Raw genomic sequence first — 23,688 nt, 5'->3', positions numbered from 1 at the left:
TTCTTCTTTCCTACTGTCTAGGAGCAGAGTCAATGTTTTCTGCACTGCCGTCAGCTCATCTGAGACCTTCATCAAGACAATGGACTCCATCAATTGGCTGCTGCTACCCTGCAGACATGATAAAGTGGACTGGTAATTTAAAAAGTATTTTTATAAAACTCGGTTTTCTATGCAGTAGAAAGACATAAATACTTTTGAAATTGGTGCTACAGAACACAGAGAAAAAGGGCTGTGGTATTTGCTTTTGCCCAAGAGGTAGAAAACCTACAAAATGCACTGTGCTGCACTGGACCAATAAATGCTCCTGTTGGTGGGTGATGTTTTGCGAGCTTGGGTGTTTTGAAACGTGAGGAAAAGAAATTACAGCTGGCTGGTATCAGATGACCTCAAATCACAAGAAAACTGTAAATGTGTAATCTGTAAATATAAAACACCTTCCACAAATACAAAAAAAAGATTTGTAAACTCACAAAAATATTTTGCAAGTATAAAACAGATCTGCAAATACACAAATACATTCCACAAATAAAAAAAAAACTGTGAATACATTAAATTAATTTGCAAATAAATGAAAAGCATTTGTGAATATCTTCCTAACATTTACAACTTTCAAAAAGGCATTTGTGAACTCAGTTTATATTTGTGAATCAAAAAAACATTTGTGGATCTCAGTTGTACACATGTGGATTTGCTTTTTACACACACAGAGTTTTGAAACAAACTTTCTGCCGGTCCGAACGAAAATGCACTCGTATCACTCGGCCATTTTCGGATAGCACGTGATCACCCGGCTGATGACGTTATTTCTGCATGTCAAAGTAAGAGTATACATATTTTTCATTTATTCTTTCGAGTAGGATTAAAGTCACAAAGCACTTCACATCTTATTATTAGTGTACTCTTACTAATGTAGTTGTAATGTCTTTGCTGAATCGCACCATGTTTAGTTAGGTTACATCGTTTCAGTGAGGTTGCGTTAACTGTTGTAAGATATGACAAGTGGCAACACCCTGGTTAAGGTCTTTGATAGAACAGCTGTTGGTGTTGGTGACTGTTTCTGTTTAGAAATGTCATTTTGTAGTTTTATTGTTCACTGTTGATATGTAGATTGCGCTAAGCTAATGTTAGCTACTGAAACAGGATCTGTTGCCATGGCAACAGTAAACATTCATATTGCGGGCTGGGGGGAAGAAATCAGGGTGCAGCATTTTATACATTGTAAATAGACCAGAAGTCAGTACCATCCAACCTGTAAAAGATAACTTGTGTCATGTTTCACTTACCATTGCATTTATTGTAATCATTCACCCCATTTGTTGTTCATAGCATAATTGGTATTTTCTTTTATTTAAATTTTGCATTTTTATTCATTCTTATGAATACAAATATATTTTATGAATAGGTGTGTTTATTTTCTATTATTGTTTAACGATAAAATGGTCTTTTAAATGCTGTGCTGAAAATGTCTAAATCTTAAACCCCATAATTTTCTACTGATCACACTAGCATTGAAAGGTTGTGGAGAGATGTCTGGATGTCAGTCACCAGCATCTTCTACCGTGGCCCTGCTCTTTACAGGGAGCAAGCAGCCACCGGCCACCAGACTTAGCATCTGTTGATCCCCGCAGGACTCCACTCAATCCAGACTGTCTTGAAAAGGTTTACAGGTTGATGCTGTTTGACAGGCAGGTACAGTAGGAGGGTCAGTTATCTGTGAGTGTAGTTGTTGGAGAAATGACAGTTTGTAAGTGTGTTGAAATCAGAAGGGAAACAATGACAGGAAGTAAACTGAATATTACACATGAAGAAAAAGCTAGAAAATAAAACCAGACACAAACATAAACTAATGAACAAAACAAGGAACATGACAGAACACCAAAACCCTCTTAAAATACTAAACTCAAGGCCAATAAAGTAATATGAAAAAATAAAAGATGATGTCACATAATAATAAACAACGAGTCTCTGGATACAGTAGCGGACAGTGATACCATTCAATTGTGTTTTTGCATTTTCATTTGGACACAGATTTTTTTTTATAACAGTGTTGGGATTCACTGTTGGACCACAGATGATTTGTTATTTGTGCAGATCGAAACTGGACATGTAGAGGCTTTTCCTCTGGGTCTTGCCATCTCAAATGATGGCAGAGACTGCATGTTCTTTGTTCATCAAACAAACAACAGCATTCATCTCCACAGGATGCCTCACTGTCACACCTAAGTGAGAGTCTGTCCCAGGGACACAGTTTTCAAACTTGTTTGGGCACTACTGTGACAGTGACATGTGATTCTGTGATGTCACCAAGCCTTATGTTGGCTAGGTTAAGTGTTGTTTTCATCTCTCTCTTGCTCCTGGACCACCAAAGGGGACTCTTGTGCTCTCTTGCCCCTCAACCATTGAAGGGGGCTCTTGCTCCTAAACCACTGAACGCTCCTGCCTCAAACCTCGGAAGAGATACGACATCACACAGGAGGGCCTGCTATGCCCTTTCCCATTTTCTCACCTCTATATTATGCTCACAGCAGGAGCAGGAGCTCTGCTCTCAATGTGGCCTGTTAACTGCAGACACAGAACATGATGCCCACAAAAGTTAGTGTGCCAAACACAAGGTTTGCAATTAACTTTCCAACAACAAGAAGAACCAAGCTGAGTTAGCACCAGACCTCTAACTCTGCAAGGATATCGAGCAACTGGTCTCCTCGGATCTGCACCTTCGAAGCAAGGACACAGCAAAGACTGCATCTGGGACCACAGTACTTTCCAGCCTTCAACTCCTAGCTAACAAAAGCAGCACTAAGCAACTCTTCTCTCCACGGAAAGATTGATAATGTAACAAATGGGCATATTTGTAACAATGGGTGATTTAATATAATGAAGTCACATTATTTAACATAATTAATAATTATTATCAATAGTTATTATTTCTGATAGCCGTTTTAATACTTTGAACCACAAGTCCCTAATAATTGGAGATCTGTTACTAGGTCAAATGCCAACAACAGTGTGCGCGGATGTAAATTTTCTTGAGAATAAAGGAGGGAGAAAAAAACCCCACTTTCAAATACCCCCACGTGCATGTGGACTAGGCCTTGTATTGTACTACATGAATTGTTTAAGAGTCTGTAAACTGATGTTTGATAAAGCTTTGTTGTTCTTATACGCGGCCCCCTTTTACTTCATTTCATCAAGATTTTTTTCTGCTTATGGATTCTTTATTCACTGTGGGGGCATGGAAGAAAAGTAAAGTTTTCTTCAATAGTTCAACCTAACACAAGGTGAGGAACTGATGTACACATGGTCATTTTGTTGGTGAAGTATTTCTTTAACCCTTAAAGCGCAACCTGAGTCTAACCTCTTTGGCCACAGACAGCAGTTCAGATGGAGGTTCATCAGCAGGTACATCACAGACACAGGCACAGTGATTCAATTTCTTTACCTCTGAAAGGATATGATCGACACAGAAAGTTGTAGCATATTCAAAATGATGTATTATAATGGTAATGTATATGTAATAAAATCATATCAGTAAAATATAATAGTAGCGATAGAAAACTGAATAACAATGGTAAATTGAGTTTAGATCCAGAGGTTTGTAGAATTTATAATCTCACCTCCATCACAGCTGTGTATGTCGTCTTTGCTCCATTTACCTCCACAGTCCTCACTCAGGCTTTGGACATTATTTGCTTTGTTGTCTTGGGATGCAGAGTCCTTCTCTATCAGATACATCACCAAAATCGTCTCCAGGAGGCTCAGCAGCATCAATCCAAACATCCCAATACAGTATAATGCTGAAGGGGGAAGGCCATATCATTAATGTGGACAAACAACGACACATTGACTCAGTATTTGTGCTGTTCCATATTAAGTGAAGTCAGATAGAGTAATGACTCTGATATTCTTTACCTATAAGTGGAATCCTGTCTGAAGAGCAAGGCAGAATGTCATTGAGAATAAGCTGCATCACAGTGACAGCAAGCAGCACAGTGACCTTGAAGCTGAGCTTCTCGCCCCCTGTGTCCAAGATGAGGAAGGAGGCCAAGTCCAGACAGAAGAAGAACAAGATGGGTAGTATGAAGTTGACGATGTAGAGGACAGACCGCCTCCGCATAGTGATCTATGAAATGTATTTAAGGGTCAGGAGGTTGATCTCTTTACTCATAGGCTTTCGCCAAAAAAAAAAAAAAAAAAAAAAAAAAAAAAAACAGTACCCAGGTTGCAACAAAAAAAAAAGAATCTGCTCATGTCTGCAGTGGTTGAAGAAGCCTTGAAATGATTTTCTTAAAGTGATTGTGATCAACGTACACTACTCAAAAAAATTAAGGGAACACTTCACACACACACATACTCATTTACATTACCAAGCGGGGACAACTTCCGCCTTTCTGCTCCAACACTGACTGACAGCTGACTCCACTCATTCACAGTTGGCACTGCCCCAGGGCCGCTACCATATGGTATTTACAGAGATAGCACTGGCAATCTGAACTGGTCAGTGGCGAAAAAAAGCACTTTTATACGGGACGCATTTGCCCCCATTACTGTTTTACCTCGTTTCGCGGCTCAATACTGAACCAATTTTAGCACGAGTGGTACCCATGAATCATATGCACACATACACATGGGGAAATAGAGCCCAGGTTGAAAAATACTGAAGTTGTCCTTTAATCATCATAGTATAACACCAAGTCAGTTAAACTTCAGGGATATCAATCTGTGAAGTGATTGTGAATCATTTTCAGTGACAACAGGTGCAATGGAGAGGCAAAAGCAAAAGGGAATGGTTTTACATGTGGTGGCCACAGACAGTTGCTCACTCCTTATCCTTCCTGACTGATTCTTCTCTAGATTTTTGTTCTGCTGGTGTCCTTGACACTACTGGTAGTATGAGGCAGTACCTGCAGCCCAATCAGGTTGCACAGGTAGTCCAGCTCTAGACTCACAAGTCAGTCTTTAGACTGACTTGTGAGTCAGTCTAAAGACTGACTTGTGAGTCAGTCAGTCACAAGTCAGTCTTTAGACGCTTTGCTTAACTAAAGACTGATGACTTTCTCCCTGATTTTGTGTTTAGATGGGCGGATACAATTTCAGAGTTTAAAAAAACTCCCTACGTTGCAGAACCAATAGTAAATCTGCAGGGCGGTCTTTTGGTAGCTCGCTGAACTCTTGTGCTTGTAAACATAGTCCCACTAGAAACATGTGTAGCATTACAAAATAGCTCAGCCGTGCTTGCAGAAAACGTCGTCAAAGTTAGTGGATGTTTGTCGTGTTTGCGGCAACACATTCTTGCCAACTAAAAGAAACAAACATAATCCTTTACAAGGCCATGACTCATCCGGCCAGACTATAGAGGGAATCGCCTTGTTGTTTACAAATACTTCCGGGTAGAAAACCAGCAGAGCTTTTAGTTATATATATATATATATATATATATATATATATACACACACACATGTATGTATGTATATATATATATATATATATATATATATATATGTATATATACGTATATATATACACGTATATTTATATATATATATATATATATATGTATATATATCACATTTTTCACATCACTGTATCACCGTTTAGACTAATCCAATGTTTGTAAAGTCTATAAACACAATGATTGAACAAACATTACTATTTCTGTGTGCATGTTTACTTTAGCTGGGCTAACCGTTAGCTGTTAGCCCTGTTAGCCGTTAGCGGTGTCTGTAATAGGTAATAACTCATTAAACGGTCTGTGAAAAAAATATCTTATCCAGCGGATATCTTAGTTACAACATGATTGAGCTAGCAAAGCAGTTTTGTGTTGCTGTGTGTGGTATTTATTCAGTTTTGGGAAATCACGATGTCTAGAAAGCATCAGTGGCTGCAGCTGACAGGGACAGCTAACAGCAGCAGCAAAGCTAACATCAGGACGTCATCTGTTAAAAGCCTCCCGTTGTCGGATACAACATGAAACTACTCCAGTTAGCTCAATCATGTTGTAACTAAGACATCCGCTGGAAAAAATATTTTCTTCATGGATGAGCACACGTTTGATAAAACAGAGTTTAATCTCTCGGCATCCATTTTCAAGCTGTGTGTTTGTTTCCTTGCAGACGAGAAAAGGGGAGCGCACATTTCCGAGAAGGCGTGTCCTTTTCAAAAATGCAAGAGGCGTTGCTTTGTTGCCGGCCGTTTTCGCCGGTGTGTTAAACACACTTTAGAAAGGAGTGTCCCCAGACTATCAGAAGGCAGAGATCTCTGATTGTCTGGTGGCAAGACTAGTCCAGCTCCTCCAGGATGGCACATCCATGAGTGCTGTCGCAAGCTTTGCTGTGCCTACCAGCACAGTCTTAAGAACATGGAGGAGATACCAGGAGACTATCCGTTACACAAAGAGAGGTGGACAGGGCCGTAGTAGGGCATCAACCCAGCAGCAGGACCGTATCTGCTCCGTTGTGCGAGGAGGAACAGGAGGAGCACTGCCAGAGCCCTACAAAATGGCCTTGAGCAGGCTACTGGTGTGCATGTTTCTGACCATCCTGATGGTGAGGGTGGCATGAGGGCCCAACGTCCTCTAGTGGGACCTGTGCTCACAGCAGAACACCCAGCACCATACAACTCATTTGGCATTCACCAGAGAACACCAGAATTGGCAGGTCCGCCATTGGCGCCCCGTTCTCTTCACAGATGAGAGCAGGTTTACACCGAGTACATGTGACAGGCATGAAAGAGTCTGGAGACACCATGGTGAATGTTATGCTGCCTGTAACATCATCCAGCATGACCAGTTTGGCGATGGGTTAGTGATGGTCTGGGGAGGCATATCCTGGGAGGGTCACACAGACTTACATGTAATAGCAAGGTGTACCTTGACTGCTGTTAGGTACCAGAATGAAATTCTGAGAGTGAATGTCAGACCTTACGCTGGTGTAGTGGGCCCTGGGTTCCTCCTGGTGCGGGACAATGCCCAGCCTCATGTGGCCAGATTGTGTAGGCAGTTCCTGGATGATGAAGCCATTGACTGGCCCTCTCGTTCCCCTGACCTAAATCCAATTTAGCACCTGTGGGATGTTGTGTGTCGATGTATCCGACACCGCCAAGTACTGCCACAGACTGTCCAGGAGCTCACTGATGCCCTGATCCAGGTCTGGGAGGAGATCCCCCAGGACACCATCCACTGACTCATCAGGAGCATGCCCACACATTGTCTGAGTGCATACAGGCACATGGGGGCCATACACAATACTGAGTCACATTATCAGTTGCTGTGATAAAAATCATGCAATTTGGATCAGCCTGTCATTTAAATTTTTTACTTTGATTTTCAGTGACATTTTTGGATTTAGCCCTCACTGAGTGAGGTTGGTTTCCACTGACCACTATTATGTTATTTTGTTCTCAACAAATTATACAATAAACATCAGTAAAGATTTTCAACTTCAATAATTTGTTTGTCAAGCTCTGATGTGTGATTCAACTGTTGCTTAGGTTTTTTGAGCAGTATATAACAGCAATGTAACATTTATACATGATTATATAAAAACAATGTGGCATCATGAGTAGTGCTGCTTGATGAACCTATAGAGAATTAATTCCAGAGGGTGCAGCTTTTCTTGGCTTTGTGGAGCTTTATCGCAAGGTTCAGGTCATTGCTTTGAGGTCCAGCTGCAACTTTACTGTTTTGGTTATAACAGCCCAGGGCATCTGCCAGGGCTTGAGTGTTGTTGCCGTGCTGTAAATGTGCTGCATTTCAGCTTTGCTGGTTCCTGGTTGGATGGAGCTGGAGGTCACCAAGGAACAAAGGTCAGCAAAGGAATGATATGTTGCTTCATAACTGTTGGATAAGTAAATAAGAAACTTTTGTTCCAGCTTCTTGCAACTGGCCAAAAAAGGATAATGTGTTATTGCAGGTTTTAGTAAAAGTAGCAAGTGAAATATTAATAAGTCTACATATACATTTTTGTTGGGAAAAAAAAAAAGTTTTAGCAGTATAACCCATTTAATACTTACAGTGTAAACAATCATGCTTTGATTGCTGCTAAAATTGTTGATGGTTTTCTCTTTGACAGTCATGCCAATGAAGAGCCACTCATACTGGGTCCGCATCACTTCAAGAGACCACTGTGTGTTCTTTGTAGCACTGGACTCTGCTACAAACTTTATTTCGTTATCTGAAGTAAAAATGAAATAAAAATAAAACTTTGAGGTTTCTTATCAGCTCAACAAAGAAGGAGTGTATGTATGTGTTGGTGTGTTCATGTGACCATAAACTGTCAAAAGTGATTACAGCACACATATTAATTCCAACACAAAATATACACATTTAGATGAATGTCTAGAAACTTTTAAACATAGCAGGTTACGGGCTCACCAGAGTATACACCAGACTTGAAAGAGAGGTTGCAGCTCTGACTGTCGAAAGGGAATTTGAAAATTTGCATCCTGCAAGAGCTGACCAGCACCAGATCATTCTTAAATTCAACAAGACCGTGCCATTTAACAGTGAGAAAAGGAGTTGGGGGGGACTTGTCTTTCTCTGTCCTGTAAGAAAACAAATGCAGATATTATGGCGAAAGCATTAAGCCTCTACTTGAATTTCACATAGCGTATGATCCATTATACCACAAAGTATGAATCTACATAACCCACAATAGATTCAATTGACTATTTTAGTCAAACTCTTTAATTTCCTGTGATCTACCACTAGAACGAGAGGCCAATGTTCTGTCAGTTCAGGGATTCATCCCTCAATCCTGCTGCAACAGCATGCAGTTCACTTTTGTACCTCCAATAACTATCAGAAGAGTATCAACCGGCATCACACTCCTGCCCCAGGCACAGTGTCTGGTGTACAAAGACGTAAGTTTCTGTATGTGTGTCTGTGCAACCAATAAAATGATCTGTGACCAGAAGTGGGTACAGTTTACACCAAAAGTTATGTGTAATCAAGCAAATGTATTTTCTAAGCTAATATTCACTGGCATTGCAATTGTTGGGCCTTCAAAGCATTAAATTCATTTAATATTGGCATATAATTAATTAGGAAGTATATTTTCACATCCTCATGCTGTACTTTTCATTTCTCTGTCTTTTGTAATTCTTTTTTTTTCTTCTTCTTCTCAGAATTATGTTTAATTGAATGGCTGAACGCACCAACCACCTTGTTGCTATCTGTTTAAATAACCATGAAATGCTTGGTAGTGTTAGTGAACACTAAGTTAAAGTTCTATGAAACCTATGGCCGCATGTTTCATTTTAAGCATATTAATACTGACTAATATACAAGGTAAAATATTACATTATTATTTTTTTCAATCTTTTGACTAAGCTTTTAAATGGAGGAATTGAAAACATGTGGCTAAAAACAGGTTTTAAGCTTCATTTTGAAAGAAATTCAGTTGGGGGCTTTTGTCAAAACACTTCTGCACATGACGCCTCATCCTAGATAGGACAGTTCCCCTATTTTTTTCAATAACCTGTGATAAACTAAATTATTTTACCTCGTGGTCATCCAAAATGATATGAATTGATTTGAAAATACATAATGGCTGACACAGTGTTGGGAACTTATGATTGAAAGTACGTAAATGGTTATCAGAAATGATTAATGATTATCAAAATCATTATTAACAATGATAAAATAATACAAATAATGGCTGATTAATTAATTCAGTCCCATAAAAGATACAAAATGACCTAAATTTGGAACTCTGATAATTAAAATAAGAACAATATCAAAATTAGCATAGCAATAGTAAAGATTGAAAGATTTTGGAGTTCTTGACATGGGAGAGGTTGAAAATATTCCCTTTGTGCAATATAAAAATCCACAGCATTTATGTTCCAAAAGTATTTATTCATAAGAAACAACAAGAAGATGGCCAAATCAAAGATTGCTAAGGTTATGCCTCAATATGTGATCAGTAGATTAATAATAGAACAATTGAAACATGTAAAGTGGAAACCCTGAAATCCCTCTCTGAGTGTAGTTGTTTCAGGTAGCCAAATTTGGTATATATGTTTGTGATCTATGTTGTATAAAGATGCCGGGTTAGTTTACATAATGCAGAACCCTGGGTCTGCGTGAAGCATTAACTTACTAACACCAAATCAGCTAACAGCAAATCCAATAACCCAATAACCTGACTACAAAGAAATCACAATAGAATTCACTGAACAACATAAAATCAGCTTGCACCGTTAATGTGCTATGGTTAGATAGGCCCAGTTGTTATGTTAACAGTCCATGAATGGAGGGGAAAACAGACACTATGGTGTACTGCTTTTGTTAGCTGGGGGCCATCATGGGGGATAAGGAAGGCTGGAAAGAATTGTGGTTTTAGTATAGTCTTCACTGTGCTGTATTTCAGTGTTGCAGGACAGAGGATACTGGTTGTTCTTTTGCCATACAGAGTCACCAGTATCGCGCTTATTCAGCTTTGTTCTCCTTTGTTTAAAAAGTCAGTCTGTAAACTTTGTGTCTGCTGCAGGCTCTAACTTTCTGGTCTCATCTACCACTTAAAAGAGTTCTGTGCTGTGAGTTTTGAGTGGTCTTCATGTGCTAAGAGCTAGGCTGCAGTGAATAACAGTGAAAGTGAACAATAACAAGCAGTGCCGGGTAGAGGACATATTGGTTTCCACTACATGATTTGCTTTCCTGAATAACATATTTGACTTAGAGTACACCCCCACTATGAACACGGAACATGGAACTAAGTAAATTGGTGGTGAGTATGCTTTTCTGTTTTACCTTATGGTGGCTCTACATGAAAAGTCATGAGGTGAGCTAATTGATTACAATTCATCCTGGGGGAAACATGAATGTCTGTCCCAAATTCAATAGTTGCCAAGACATTTCACTTGAAATCTTAATGTCAACCTCATGGTGCTGCTAGAAAAAAAGTCAGGGGATCACCATTGTCAGTAGAATTAATTCTCCAGGGACCATGAATATTTGTACCTGACTGCATAATAATCCACCAAACAGCTGTTGAGATATTTCAGTCTGGACATAAGTGGTGGACTGAGTTTCTGGCAGACCGGCATTAACATGCTGCTGGGGGCTGTTCTCCTGCAGGTTTTTTTCAAGAACAGGATTTCTTGATTAGGTTACGGAATTGCCCTTTAGGCAAACTTCTCCCATGTGCTTTTGCTATCCAGAGACATGCTGCCTGCATAGCTAAAAAAAAAAAAAAAGTTATTAGCATAGTTAGCCTGTTTTTCCCACTTTTCCTGCCTTGTTGTCTAGTAGCAACATTTAAGTACCCTTTGATTTTTAGGTCCCCCAACAAAGTTGTAACTCCCTTAATCCCTAACCTCCCTGATGCATGCACCCTTTCAGAGTTCTATTGATTCTCAGTGTACATAATAAGTACACTGTAATTTGCTGGAAATAAAGTACAGTGTTAAAATGTATTCAAACCTTAGCATGTCCACTAGAAGCTAAACACAACAACAACGTAATGTAATAAATATTGCATATAGTCAGCATATTTAAACCTTTTGCATTTATGTTTTGGCATCTGAGTGCTTCAGTTTTTGTGTCATTTCCAAACAGTTAAGTGATGCTCTAGTAAGTTTATGTGGATTTATGAGTGTGAAAACATGTTAAAACTTACATCTCTTCAATAGTTAGATCTGGCCTCCATAATAAATCTTTTGGAATTGTTATTTCTTGAATTCCACAAAATTTAAGTGGATTCCACTGAATGTGTCCATTTTGCCAGCCCTACATAGGAAAACAAGGGAAGGTGGGGATGAGGAAATAAGGAGAAAGGAGGGAAAGAGAAAGACAGAGTGATACAATGCACTTTGCTGCAAACAATTTTATTTTCCACTATATGGAGCTTTATCCCTATCTTTATTCGAGAGAGTGGTCTGTCAGTTTGAGAGCATTATTTATTGATTTCACGTTCAAAAACCCTGCCCTCACACTCAAATAGCCTCTGCTTGTGTTTGGATCTAATCTGTTTCTGCTCAAACTGTGTGCTCACACTCAGATACCATGTTGCACGCACTCAGATACAATGTTGCTTGCACAGATTTCCTGCTCAAGCTTCGGCTTTTCTCCTCGCACTCAAACTGTTTCTGTGCACTTGCGGCATTTCTGCTCTCAGATTTCTGCCCTGTGCTTGGATTTTTTTGTTTAACAACCCTGTCAAAATCCCCCAACCAATAGAATGCCAGATTTACTGCTGACCAATGAAATGATCCCTGCCTCCTTGTGAGCGCGCTTGCTTTAGTATTAGAGCATTCTGTCCGGGCAGGTAGGCTACTCTTTAACCGGGTTCATCCACTCCCACCCTCCAGGGCTTTATTAGATGTATATATACATGTATATGTGTGTGTGTGTGTGTGTGTGTGTACGTATATGTATATGTGTGAATGTATATGTATATATGTATATATACATATATATATGTGTATATATATATATATATATATATATATATATATACAGTACAGGCCAAAAGTTTGGACACACCTTCTCATTCAATGCGTTTTCTTTATTTTCATGACTATTTACATTGTAGATTCTCACTGAAGGCATCAAAACTATGAATGAACACATGTGGAGTTATGTACTTAACAAAAAAAGGTGAAATAACTGAAAACATATTTTATATTCTAGTTTCTTCAAAATAGCCACCCTTTGCTCTGATTACTGCTTTGCACACTCTTGGCATTCTCTCCATGAGCTTCAAGAGGTAGTCACCTGAAATGGTTTTCCAACAGTCTTGAAGGAGTTCCCAGAGGTGTTTAGCACTTGTTGGCTGCTTTGCCTTCACTCTGCGGTCCAGCTCACCCCAAACCATCTTGATTGGGTTCAGGTCCGGTGACTGTGGAGGCCAGGTCATCTGCCGCAGCACTCCATCACTCTCCTTCTTGGTCAAATAGCCCTTACACAGCCTGGAGGTGTGTTTGGGGTCATTGTCCTGTTGAAAAATAAATGATCATCCAACTAAACGCAAACCGGATGGGATGGCATGTCGCTGCAGGATGCTGTGGTAGCCATGCTGGTTCAGTGTGCCTTCAATTTTGAATAAATCCCCAACAGTGTCACCAGCAAAACACCCCCACACCATCACACCTCCTCCTCTATGCTTCACAGTGGGAACCAGGCATGTGGAATCCATCCGTTCACCTTTTCTGCGTCTCACAAAGACACGGCGGTTGAAACCAAAGATCTCAAATTTGGACTCATCAGACCAAAGCACAGATTTCCACTGGTCTAATGTCCATTCCTTGTGTTTCTTGGCCCAAACAAATCTCTTCTGCTTGTTGCCTCTCCTTAGCAGTGGTTTCCTGGCAGCTATTTGACCATGAAGGCCTGATTCGCGCAGTCTCCTCTTAACAGTTGTTCTAGAGATGGGTCTGCTGCTAGAACTCTGTGTGGTATTCATCTGGTCTCTGATCTGAGCTGCTGTTAACTTGCGATTTCTGAGGCTGGTGACTCGGATGAACTTATCCTCAGAAGCAGAGGTGACTCTTGGTCTTCCTTTCCTGGGTCGGTCCTCATGTGTGCCAGTTTCATGTAGCGCTTGATGGTTTTGCGACTCCACTTGGGGACACATTTAAAGTTTTTGCAATTTTCCGGACTGACTGACCTTCATTTCTTAAAGTAATGATGGCCACTGGTTTTTCTTTAGTTAGCTGATTGGTTCTTGCCATAATATGAATTTTAACAGTTGTCCAATAGGGCTGTCGGCTGTGTATTAACCTGACTTCTGCACAACACAACTGATGGTCCCAACCCCATTGATAAAGCAAGAAATTCCACTAATTAACCCTGATAAGTCACACCTGTGAAGTGGAAACCATTTCAGGTGACTACCTCTTGAAGCTCATGGAGAGAATGCCAAGAGTGTGCAAAGCAGTAATCAGAGCAAAGGGTGGCTATTTTGAAGAAACTAGAATATAAAACATGTTTTCAGTTATTTCACCTTTTTTTGTTAAGTACATAACTCCACATGTGTTCATTCATAGTTTTGATGCCTTCAGTGAGAATCTACAATGTAAATAGTCATGAAAATAAAGAAAACGCATTGAATAAGAAGGTGTGTCCAAACTTTTGGCCTGTACTGTATATATATATATATATATATATATATTATACAACAGTTAGTTTCGACTGAGTAATCTGATTGGACGAGAGGCATTTCGTGAGTGCTGATATAGAGTAGAACATCACTGGGACATATAACAGTAAAATCGCTCCGCTCACAGGTGTTATAAATATGAATACAACCGTTAATTAACCAGCTGTCACACTCACTACATTGATGCAAAACCGACACTATAGCGTTACACCAAGAAGATGGATATTTTCCCCAAAATTACATTTGAATTAAATTATGAGTGGTCGTCAGGAGAGGACGAGGAAAAGGAAAGCCAGGACTCTTCAGTGCAGACCTCCAGGTGTGTTTGAATCTGGCCGTGCCAACATCCAGGTTTGCCAACGTTTCATCAGCCAAACTGGACGAAGTTACACAGTTGTAGATCAATGTAAATATAAAGTAGCTTGTGAGTTCCTGGAGTGTGTGTTGCGTTGCCTGGCAACAGAGTGGGGGAACTGGGTTTTTTTTCGCGGAGCTACATGACATACTTAAATAATTTATTTCATCACTTTTTGTTAACATTTCCTTACTCAGCATTGTTGTTTAAGCTGTTGTTGAACTGTTGTATAAAAGCAATATCACACTCAAGGTCGTGACATTGTACTGTATATCATCACAGCTGTAATTGTCTTCGACCGAATCACAGCCGTGACGATATACAGAACGTCACTCCCTCTCGTGAGATAGGCCTATTGCTTATATAGCTATATATATAAGGGATAATGTATAGTGAGCCGGTGACTGTTGAAAAATAACTCCCGACAGGGGAAGAGGGTGGGAGTGGATGAACCCGGTTAAAGAGTAGCCTACCCGCCCGGACAGAATGCTCTAATACTAAAGCGAGCGCGCCCACAAGGAGGCAGGGATCATTTCATTGGTCAGCAGTAAATCTGGCATTCTATTGGTTGGGGGATTTTGACAGGGTTGTTACACAAAAAAATCCAAGCACAGGGCAGAAATCTGAGAGCAGAAATTCCGCAAGCGCACAGAAACAGTTTGAGCGCAAGGAGAAAAGCCGAAGCTTGAGCAGGAAATCTGTGCAAGCAACATTGTATCTGAGTGCAACCAACATGGTATCTGAGTGCGAGCACACAGTTTGAGCAGAAACAGATTAGATCCAAGCGCAAGCAGTGGCTATTTGAGTGTGAGGGCAGGGTTTTTGAACGTGAAATCAATAAATAATGCTCTCAAACTGATAGACCACTCTCTTGAATAAAGATAGGGATAAAGCTCCATACCACTAATGATGAACAGGTGAGAATGATTTTTTTTTTCTTTTAAAAAATGCTTTCATCAGAAAAAAAAACTTACCATATAAACCCAAATGTTGGTAACAAAGGTCTGGTCGATCTCTCTCTATGAGCAAAGAAATACAGTATGGGTGAAAATCCTACTAGCAGCACAGTTATATTCTGACCATGCACACAGCAGAACTGTCAAAAGCATAACACTATGGGAGTTTTTAATGCAGCTACAAGGAGTTTTTGACTGGTTACAAAAAAGTGTGACTTTAATACTGATGACGCTATATGATCTACATAAGCAAATGAGACCATCAGCAAGAACAGTGGCTATTTTTTAATAGTTTGCCTTAATGCTGGAGGAGCCTATGTTTACATTTTTAAACACAACATTTCACAGTAAGTACATTAGCCAGTTAAAAGGAAATACATTGATTTTTTTTTTTTTTTTTGGACATTATATTTTGTGGTTAGGGCTGATACTGGAGTAAGATCAGCAAGGAAAGAGAAAAGAATTGACTTAAGAACAAAAATAACATAAAAAGCATGGTGCTTGAGTGCAGGCAAACTGATCCTGAATCTGCTTTTTTCCTCCTAGACTGGTATGTAATATGTAATATTTTATTTATGAAATATGCTACATTGCAAGACTTGGTTTTATATCAATAAATATAAATTTATGTTAGAGGCAAGTTTTTACTTTGTCCACCACCGTCTTATGACAGTTAATAATCTTACATAACCTCAAATAGATACATGACCTCATTGCTATGCATCTTGCAAACAGCTGTGTTTAAAAAAGGAAATGGTGCTAGCCAGATTAAGATCTTTATGACAGGAGGTGGTGTTGCTCACAGAAACACTTCGGCGGAAACCCACGAAAATAAACAAAATAAAAGTTTGTTTTAGTTGCTTCAATATAAAATGTATGTTCACAAACATCAGACTTTTAGACAAGTGTCCAGTTAATACACCTTAAATCTTAAACAAAAATGATTACAGACAATCATGCTCTCTATATGTTGGTGGTAGGTGTCAGCTAGATGGCGGTGTAACTTCTGCCAGAAAAGTTGGAATGAATAAGGACACACAACTGTGTAAACCCAATTTGGGATATGACTGCATTAAACTGATAAGACTATTAAGTTGATATGCGGTGGTACAGCAGGTACGAGAGGTGTCAAGGGTGAGTCTGTAAGAGAGATGGTTGGCTACAGCCAAGTTGAGTTGAGTATACAGATTAGTAGCACTAGATGGTTTCAGCAGGGCAAGCCCCCGAGGGACCTTCATCAGTCAGTCACCACCCACAGTACTTAATTCATATGGCTGCCAATTAGTTTGCTAACATATGAAAGCAGAATGCCAGTATTATAGTGCTCGTATATGGCCATTTCCTGGAGCCAGTATGTTCTAGTGTGGACACGATACAAACTGAACTTTCAGAATACAAAAGTATTGTTCAATCATTTTGTCCTTACATGGCCTTCATTTCCACAGAATGTGATGAACTCTTCAAACAAGAAAGATCAATGAACCCAATCCTTGACAGTGGAAATGATCATCATCATTAAAAAGGAAAATTTGACAGAAAATGTAAAGCTTCATTTGAAACTTACCACATCTAGGATACCATAGATCGACATTTGGATGTGTATCTTTGTAGTCTGTTTGTAGTCTGTAACAGGTCGAGTAATGGTGTACAGCTCCTTGTTTTTGGTCAGGTTCAGGTAGTTTACAACATCCTGATAACTGCAGGTAACCTCAGAGTCCGCCTTATCTACAGCAGAAACATCAACACACATCTTCTATCAAGCACTTTTCTCTTAAAAGGAAGAGAAATGCAGACTTCCGCGCTCCTTTTTTAAATTGTAACCTAAGTAATTAATCACATGTAATTGAGCAGAAATTACTAACAGTAGTCTCTGCAGGTAGCCACTGCCTCTGGATTCATCATCAAACCTTGGAAAGCACCAGCTCACAAAAATCTACAGTAGTATCCAGTGTTTGTGGTCATTATGAGATGGGTGTTGGCAAAACTGCAGGGCCTTCTGTCATCAGTCCACTACTAATACATAATTGTGAGCATTTTTAAGCATTTGAGTCTAGGCTATGTTTAGGCGTGGGATGAGAGCGCAGTTCAAAAGTGTTCACAACTTGTCATCATGTCTTTACAATCTTTAAAATTGTGTTCATTGTCTGAATTTGGTAATGAAGGTTTCATATTCCAAAAGACAAGACTTTGTTTAAAATCAAACAGAAGCCCCAAAATGATCAAAAATGGAGATGTTGTCATGAATAAACTTGACACCTATCGTTCATTATGTGATGAAAACACAAAATTTGGTACATGTGTTGGTGGATATATTTCAAACAAATCTGGATATTGGAGCATCGCAAATACACACCCTAGTTGCCATAGCAACCATTTATTCAATAAAATTAGTCAAAATATTTAAATGATTCATTACAATATTTTAAAAATGTAATTATGGGGGCGTCGGTGGCTTAGTGGCAGAGCAGGCGCTCCATGTACAAGGCTGTTGCCGCAGCGGCCCGGGTTCGAATCCAGCCTGTGGCCCTTTGCTGCATGTCATCCCCTCTCTCTCTCCCCCTTTCACGCTTGACTATCCTATCTATAAAGGCAAAATGCCCAAAAAAAATCTTTAAAAAAAAAAATGTAATTATGTATTAAACTAAGAAAAATACAGTTAGACACACTCACAGTTCACATTAAATTAAGAACAAGAGCAAATTCGCAAATTCGAATAAACTTGACACCTCACTATTACCAGCAGAAGCTGTGGCTCGACTGCTGTGGGTATAATCAATGTCAAACACCATACTGTCTCCATTTCATTACTTTCAAATGTATTAGGCTAAGAAGTGGAAAACTAGAATGTGATATGAGCATTATGTAGTATATCACAATTGATGTTGATAGTATGTCATGAAAATGAAATTAAAAAATCATAGTATCATATGTCATAAAAATATAGTATAATACGCTGTAAAAAAAAAAAAGTAATAACACTTTATCTTACAAAATATCTTCATACAATATGTCATAAAAATGTAATTTAATTGGGGTTTTTTTGTGTTTTTTTAAAAGCTATAATAAAAAATGTGTGTGCACTTTTCCTGTGTGGTCCTCAATCATATGCTGATTCCCTAAAAAGTCATCAAATCTTTGAGAACATCTGATGTAAGATTTTTGTTTCAAAATGCTCTAAATGGTCAGTTTCGCTAGTAGTGTGGCAGCTTAGCTCAATATATCACAACAATTGTTCATTTTGTGATGAAAGCACAAAATTTGGTACATGTGTTGGTGGATATATTTCAAACAAATCTGGATATTGGGGCATCGCAAAAACACACCCTAGTTGCCGTAGCAACCATTTATTCAATAAAATTAATCAAAATATTTAAACGATTCATTACAATATTTAAAAAATGTAAATATATATTAAACTAAGAAAAATACAGTTAGACACACTCACTTCACATTAAATTAAGAACAAGCGCAAATTCGCAATAGCTGCGACCTCATACATGCATGCATCCACACAACATGCATCCACACAACCTCAAGAAAAGCAAAATTTTCATTTTGAAATGCTTAGTATAGCACCACCTATGAATGAATCCTGGTCATTTTTTCTGGCATAGTAACTCATGGTCTCTACTTGCAGTATGCAAATTTCGAACATTTTTGGTCAAGTACTTTTTGAATTATTCAAGAAAAGCTTTGTGGACCGATGGACCGACCGACCAACCAACCAACCAAAAATGGCTGCCGTTGGTTACTGGCATGGAATGGTTTGGCTATAATCCTATAGGTGCAGTTTCATGTTTTTAGTGCCACAAATATAATTTAGAGGCATATTAAATTGGAAAAAGCTTTATAAACATGTAATAGAACAGAACAAGAGCTTTTAAAAACGTTTTATTAACTTCTCATTCACAGTTTACGGCCTCCTCTTTGGCTTGTCTTCCTGTGTTGCTCCTTAAAAAGCAAAAAATGAAAATATTTTAATCATTTGCCAGATTGGTGGGGCAGCATAGCTCAATATTTTTCTAGAATCGTTCAATTTTGTGATAAAAGCACCAAATTTGGCAGATGTGTTGACAAATATAATTAGAACAAATCTAGATATTGGGGCATCAGAAACTCGCCCCCTGGTGGCCACAGCAGGCAATTGAATCCTACCTGCCCATGGACCCATCCCGTGGATTGGATCCACTCCAAAATGTAATGGCTTCTAAGTTGGACCATGCTACATGCCTCCACCAACTTTTGTGAAAATCAGTTGGAAAGTTTTCATATAATCCTCATCCAAAAAATGAATGGAGGTGAATGGGCAGGCACATGTGGGCAGCCCGTGGACGCGCCCCCTGAGTTGGATCAACACCAAAATTTAATGTACTTTAAGTTGGCATGTGTTACATCCCTCCACTGAATTTTGTGAAAATCGGTCAAGCAGTTTTTGTATAATTCTGCTAACAAACTAATAAAGTGGACCAAGAATAAAAATGAAAACATACAATCACTGTGCACTTGTAGATTGTTTTTTACCCGAACATACCTTTGTTGTTCTCCGTATAGTCGCCATAATCATTTGAGTTAACGCAGGTATTTCCACCTGACAGAAAAGAGTATACACGTCTTATCCTGATTCAACTATGGCAGTTTACAGTTTTGTTAAACTGTTAGCAAAATACTCTCAAAACACATTTTTCAAATCTTACCTGTAGTCTTTTAACATCCTTAAATGTGATTTTAAAAACAAAAAGGATCAGCAAACCAACTTCATTAAATATATATTCTCCTGCTTTGCTCTGGTTGGTTTTAGCTGGTGTTGAGATTCCTTAATAACTGCTATAAATAGTATAACTATTCACATATATAATTACTGTGCATTTTTTTCTCTACATACCTTCCCCAAAACTCTGATTTGACTTCTGTTGATCATCAAGCTCTGTGTGCTCTGAGTAACTGGAGGTACTTCCATCTAAAAAAAGAAAAGAGTAAACAGCTCTTTAGATTTAATATTATTTTCATGAACACACATGTCCTGCCTTCATAAACAGCATGATTAAGTGCATCTGCAGATAGTTTCATAGTTGAGGTTTTAACTGGTTTTATGATGTTAGAGATTTTTGTCTCAACCCCAAAACAATGGAGGGGAATGGGATTTCATCTGTCAATCTCACAGCACTGTAAAGCGACAAGGAAAACATTTTGCAGCAACCACTCTTCCCAGGAACAGTGCACTTGTAACTCTGAATTATCCACATATCACACTGTGAAAACTTTTTGAAAGGGATATTGCTTGTAGAATTATTATATAGTTTTTTATGCTCCATTCACCTCCATTGTATTGGGGTGACAACAGAAATGTCACAGCTGCATGCATCATACAGAATTGTTCCAGCTTACCTGTGAGGAAGAGCAGTAAGAGGAAATCTGCAAGCTTCATGACTGTAGAGTTAAATGAGCGTCCCTGTCTTCTCTATGTCGACTAGAAATGTATGTTGCAGTAATAATATTGCTGCCTTATATTGGAGAGGGCCGGGCAAATTTAATGTCCATCCCTACCAACGCCCTCGACACTTAGCCGCCTGTGAGCAAATCAATTTTGCCATCAGACCACAAGCTTCTAGCTACCACTGTTGTGGCTGTTAAATTTCCCATGTTAAGTAGTTTAATGGATGAGCTGTGTGTGAAGGGAGTGTGACTGACTGACTGACTGATGATCGATCAATTGATCAAGGATAAATTGTTGACACACTTCATTTCTTGCCCATCTTTAACACTGAACATCTTCATCCATCATCAAGATGGCTCTAAATACTTTGGTACCCATGAGCCTCGACCACCGTTGCTGTTTAAGGATACAGTGAGCAGCAAAAATAGTTGTACCAAATTCAGAATTCTTTGGTTTACTGTAGGCTCAATGATCTGTGACACTGTACAAAGGCAGCAATGAGCTAAATTCTAATCACTATATTCAGATGCTGATATTTACCAAAAATAATAGAATAATTAGTATGTTAGCACACTAACATTTGTGACTGGGCACTAAACACAAAGTATAGAAGTATAGAAGCAAATTATTAGATGAATTAAGTGAAGTATTTCTGACCTAATGGTGACATTAAAGTAAAAGTCTATTACAATTCATCCTGAGGAGGACATGATAGTTTAAACCAAATTTCATGGCAATCCATCCCATGGTTGTTAAGATATTTTCACTCAGAACTACTATAGTCAACCTGATCGTGGCACTGGGGGAAAAGTCAGAGAACCGCCAAAGTCATTAGGATCCAACTGAGTGTACTGAAGTGCACCCCTGAATTTACTGGCATTTTTTTTTTTTTACAAAGCCTAATAATTGGCTTCTACTTACATGAACTGGCACTTGCGACATTCATTGTCCAAATTTTGAGCTTGGTGATTGAATGATACTAAAATTCTTACTTCCTTTAGGATTCATAATTCTATGTACAAAGGTTTGTATGGATAATTCATGCTGGAGAATTTCAGAACTCAGAAGTGCTTGAACTGCAACATGCCATCAGTTTTAAATAGTAATTTGCAGTTCTATAGAAAATGAATGTCAGCAGCAGCTCATTTGACTACTTTAGGTGTGTTTCTACCCTAACATCCATCAGCAGACTCTATCTACAGGACCACACTATATTTACACCACATATTCACACAAAGCCCACTATATTTAAACTGAGTGAGTACTTAGCAAATCATTTTTATTGTTGGGCTGGTAATGGAATATTATATGCCATATCAGGGTCAACACAAGCAGCTGGTCAACCACATGGAGCTAGCGAATCAGCCACAGGGCATACATTTTTAAAAAAGCTACAATCGAGCCAACCCATTGCTCACATCTCAGTGGTCAAATTAGTTGATGCTACAACTGCACTGCACCTATATTCCAACACTCATGGTAAATGCATTCAGACAGCCAAGACTGAGCTGACGGGGAGAGTTACCAATGGATGTGGCACAGTCGGTGGAGGGATTCATGTGTGACTTCATCTGATTTTTTAAATACACAGGGTATATAATGCCAGGGTTGGAAATAAAGAGTAGCTCTCACCAAAACGGCCTACCGGAAAAACACCCTAACTTCCTGATGGCCAATCTGTGCCTGAACACACAGAGATAAGATGAAAAAGAAGATAAAAATAATTTTCAGTGCCAAACACACCATGAACTGGCACAGTGAAATTAAATAGTGCATCCAGGCAGCCAACTCTGCATGGGCATGTATGCAATATGTATTTTATTAACAGCATGGCTTACTTTCTGTCGCATGGCTTGTGTGTTGATGCACGTAACCATAGGGGTATTCTAGAGAGCGGGTTTAGTGAAAACTCAGTATGTTAACCCCGAAATGAGGGAAACTCTGGGCTTTCAGTTCCAGAAAGAGAGGTAAGTCAAACTCTGAGTCAATCACCATGGCAACTGACTCTATGAACCTAACTTGCTCGCTGGCAGGTTTTCTTTAAGAAACCCTGAGTTCATCCTGTCTTCTCCCTACTGCCGAGCCTGAAGCAGGCTGTCAGACAGACTTGGGTTGTCCGTATGTAGGAAATCCTAGGAAGTTAAATAAAAATGACACGAGGAGTGTGACAAAATAAAACAAGAAACAAATATGAATAAACTAATGAATGAAACAAGAAATATGACAGACCTCCAGCAACACCAAAATCCTCTTGAATCACTAAACTCAAGACAAATAAATTAATGTTAGAAACTAAAAGATAATAGTAATATACAGAAAGTCTCTGGATATAGGGTCAGACTGTGACACCTTTCAGTTGTTTCTTTGCGTTTTCATTTGGACACTGATTTTTTTTTAGAACAGTGTACGTGGAAGTGAATTTTCTTGAGAATAAAGGAGGAAAAACTGTACTTTCAAATATACCCAGGTGCATGTAGACTAGGCCTTGTATTTTACTGCATGAATTGTTTAAGAATTTGTAAGCAAATGTTTTGATAGTTTGGCTGTTGTTGAATGCAGCCCCCTTTTACTGAAAGTCAGCAAGACTCTTCTCTACTTATAGATTCTTTAGTCACTGTCTGTGGGGGCATGCAAGGAAAGCAAAGTTTTCCTCACAAATTCACTGTAACACAGGGTGAATAATTAATATGTAAATCGTCATTTTTTAAGTTAAGTATTCTTTTAACCTTTAAAGTGCAACCTGAGTCTAACCTCTTTGGCCACTGACAGCAATTCAGATGGAAGTTCATCAGCAGGTACATCACAGACACAAGCACAGTGATTCCATTTCTTCATCTCTGAAAGGCT

At 39.0% G+C, this 23,688-nt stretch overlaps 1 protein-coding gene across 1 annotated transcript; it reads right to left on the bottom strand.

Moving 5' to 3' along the window:
• Nucleotides 1-17,157, bottom strand: LOC125881141 (5-hydroxytryptamine receptor 3A-like). Its single transcript, XM_049564164.1, has 8 exons — nt 16,972-17,157; nt 15,426-15,470; nt 11,616-11,725; nt 8,369-8,538; nt 8,008-8,168; nt 3,910-4,120; nt 3,615-3,794; nt 1-108 (listed from the first exon to the last, which is right to left on the bottom strand). The coding sequence occupies exons 1-8, from the start codon at nt 17,155-17,157 to the stop codon at nt 104-106; spliced, it is 1,068 nt and encodes a 355-aa protein (XP_049420121.1). The 3' UTR covers nt 1-103.
• Nucleotides 17,158-23,688: the final 6,531 nt, after the last annotated feature.

The sequence above is a fragment of the Epinephelus fuscoguttatus genome, linkage group LG20, assembly GCF_011397635.1.
Source record: "Epinephelus fuscoguttatus linkage group LG20, E.fuscoguttatus.final_Chr_v1".
Classification (NCBI taxonomy): Eukaryota; Metazoa; Chordata; class Actinopteri; order Perciformes; family Serranidae; genus Epinephelus; species Epinephelus fuscoguttatus.
Note: the sequence above shows the minus strand (reverse complement) of the source record. Positions and strands in the feature narration are given on the sequence as shown.